This window comes from Haplochromis burtoni, unplaced genomic scaffold, assembly GCF_018398535.1.
Source record: "Haplochromis burtoni strain Fernald_Lab_line unplaced genomic scaffold, NCSU_Asbu1 Contig_9, whole genome shotgun sequence".
Classification (NCBI taxonomy): domain Eukaryota; kingdom Metazoa; phylum Chordata; class Actinopteri; order Cichliformes; family Cichlidae; genus Haplochromis; species Haplochromis burtoni.
Window position 1 is genome coordinate 1,831,973 of NW_024582370.1, and position 2,253 is coordinate 1,834,225.

The following is a 2,253-nucleotide window of genomic DNA, read 5'->3' on the forward strand; positions in this document are numbered from 1 at the left end:
CACCAAATGCGTGTAGACTCGTGAACTGGCATTTAACAGAGGTTTAAAGTGTGCACATGTTATGTGTGCAAGCCAGCAGCGTTAGGTTATACACGCATTTATGAGCAGTTGGTATTTCCAAAAGGTTTTGACTCACGACCAACACAAAGTAACAAATAAATGCACACAGAACCACTGGTAAGGGTAGTAATTAAAAAGACAAACAGCACAAAGTCATTGTGATTTGCCTATAGATTTTCTGTTTATTTCATAGGTATTATGTTAATGATACACAGGCCGACAATCTGCTCTCTGGAATCGAAAGCAGCAACGCTTTAAGCAAATAATTTAACAAGTGTTGGCGTTAAAGCTGTTAGAGTTGAATGGGCACTGTACTGAAAAATAGCAGCAGGGATAGCGGAAAGGAAATTCAACATACGGTTATTTACAGTCATGATAGCACATTGCATAGGCTACTCTGTACAGTTGGATATACTTTTTTTTCACAGATTGGACGTCACAGTTCTCAATGGCGAAATATGCAGCTTAATTAAAGATTTCCTATAATTTGCTCGTACTCCGGTAAAGAAATAATTAGATGGGGATAAGCTATATACAAAGACCAGAGCTGGGGATGAGAGCTAAAAGTTGTCTGCGCAATAAAGGATTCAAAATGCTTGTTATATTTCATATTGTTTTTAACAAATATGTGAACAATAGAATAAACACAATGAAGAATCATGATAAATAGAGGGACATATTCAAGAACAGCATATAAATGATTATTCTAATCGTGTAGGCCTTTTTCTGGGGACCAGCTAGAAATTCAACGCCGCCCGTAGGGCTATAAGAAAATGGCGATTTTTATCCCATGCAGGCCTATTTCTGCCACTGTCCACTTTAGCATTGCACTGTTGGTGATGTGGGCTGCCTTAGAAAATGGGTATGCCCACAGTGACAACTCAGTGAGATAAGAGGGGGCCTAAATGCCACCGTCCCACACTGTAACACTCTCTGCTCCTGCTCACAATAGGGGATTTCCAGAGAAGTACTGGAGGCGATCTCTGCTCAGCTTCTTCTCTTTCATTCTTCTATTCTGAAACCAAATTTTGACCTGGCGGTCGGTGAGGTTTAACATTCGGGAAAGTTGAAGCCTTTTCTCTTTGTTGATGTAAACGTTAAAGAAGAATTCCCGCTCCAGCTCTCGAATCTGAAACTTGGAATATGGACACCGCTTCTTCCTTGTTCGAGGAGCGCCTGGAGAAGAAATAAAAGTGAAAAATAAAATTCAAAATAAAGTCGAGCTGCCACGGAAAATGATCAGCGGCGTTACATTAATTAACAACAACAGCAATGCGTTTTTAAAGCGGGTCACAGCAAGCTTAAGTGCCGAAGAGGCGCCAGATGCTAAGAATTCAGTTTCAGTGGCATTAGTACTGATAACATTTCAGTCAGCATTCATCTAGTGAACTGGCTGAAGCTATCAGATAAACCAACCATAAAGAGTGTTAAATATCCGAATCGCTTGGAGTAAATAATATCAACTTACAGCCTTTAAGTACGTGTTTATCTGTTATAAATATACAACAACAAAAGTATTTCACCGCATTATGTGCGCCACATTCCCCTGGAGCTAAACTAACAATTTACACAATCTTTTGGCAGTGGGTTTAAATGCACTGCCCTTGCCTGCAATGCCATACCAAGACCTCTGTGGCCCTGTAACGTCTTATCAAACAGGTGACCAGGGAAATGTGTGTGTTTTTTATTGTTTTTTATGTGTGTGTGAAAGAGGGCTAAACACCGGTCTCAGCTTGTGTCTGTTCCCTAGCTGAGCTAAAACAATGCACATGAGGCTAAATATGTTCTGAACACAAGCACCCAATCTCTAAAATTTCCTTTTAAAAATAAAATCCATTTTTAGATTTTTTTTTTATTTTATTCATTTCTTTAGATAAAGTTAGTCATTAATAGAAATGACAGGCGACCTCATACAAATCATAGGAGAAAAGAAGCCTAATGTGCGGAAGGAAACATGCACATTAATGAATTTAAGCTTTTTCAGCGGATTGTGGGGAAGTGGAATAATGTGCAGCCTATGCAATCTCCACATACAAGGGAAAACACGATTAAGTGTGCTCGTAAATGAAGGAAACGCTTCTAATCTATCATCATCATCAGATAGATAGATAGATAGATAGATAGATAGATAGATAGATAGATAGATAGATAGATAGATAGATAGATAGATAGATAGATAGATAGATAGATAGA

The 2,253-nt window shown here is 38.7% G+C and overlaps 1 protein-coding gene across 1 annotated transcript in view; it reads right to left on the minus strand.

Moving 5' to 3' along the window:
* Nucleotides 1-219: 219 nt before the first annotated feature.
* Nucleotides 220-2,253, minus strand: part of hoxc11a (homeobox C11a) — a 3,571-nt gene continuing 1,537 nt past the window's right edge. The window contains exon 2 of the mRNA XM_005914727.3: nt 220-1,236. Coding sequence (XP_005914789.2) covers nt 1,004-1,236 — 233 coding nt within the window. The 3' untranslated portion in view covers nt 220-1,003. The remainder of the gene's footprint in view (nt 1,237-2,253) is intronic.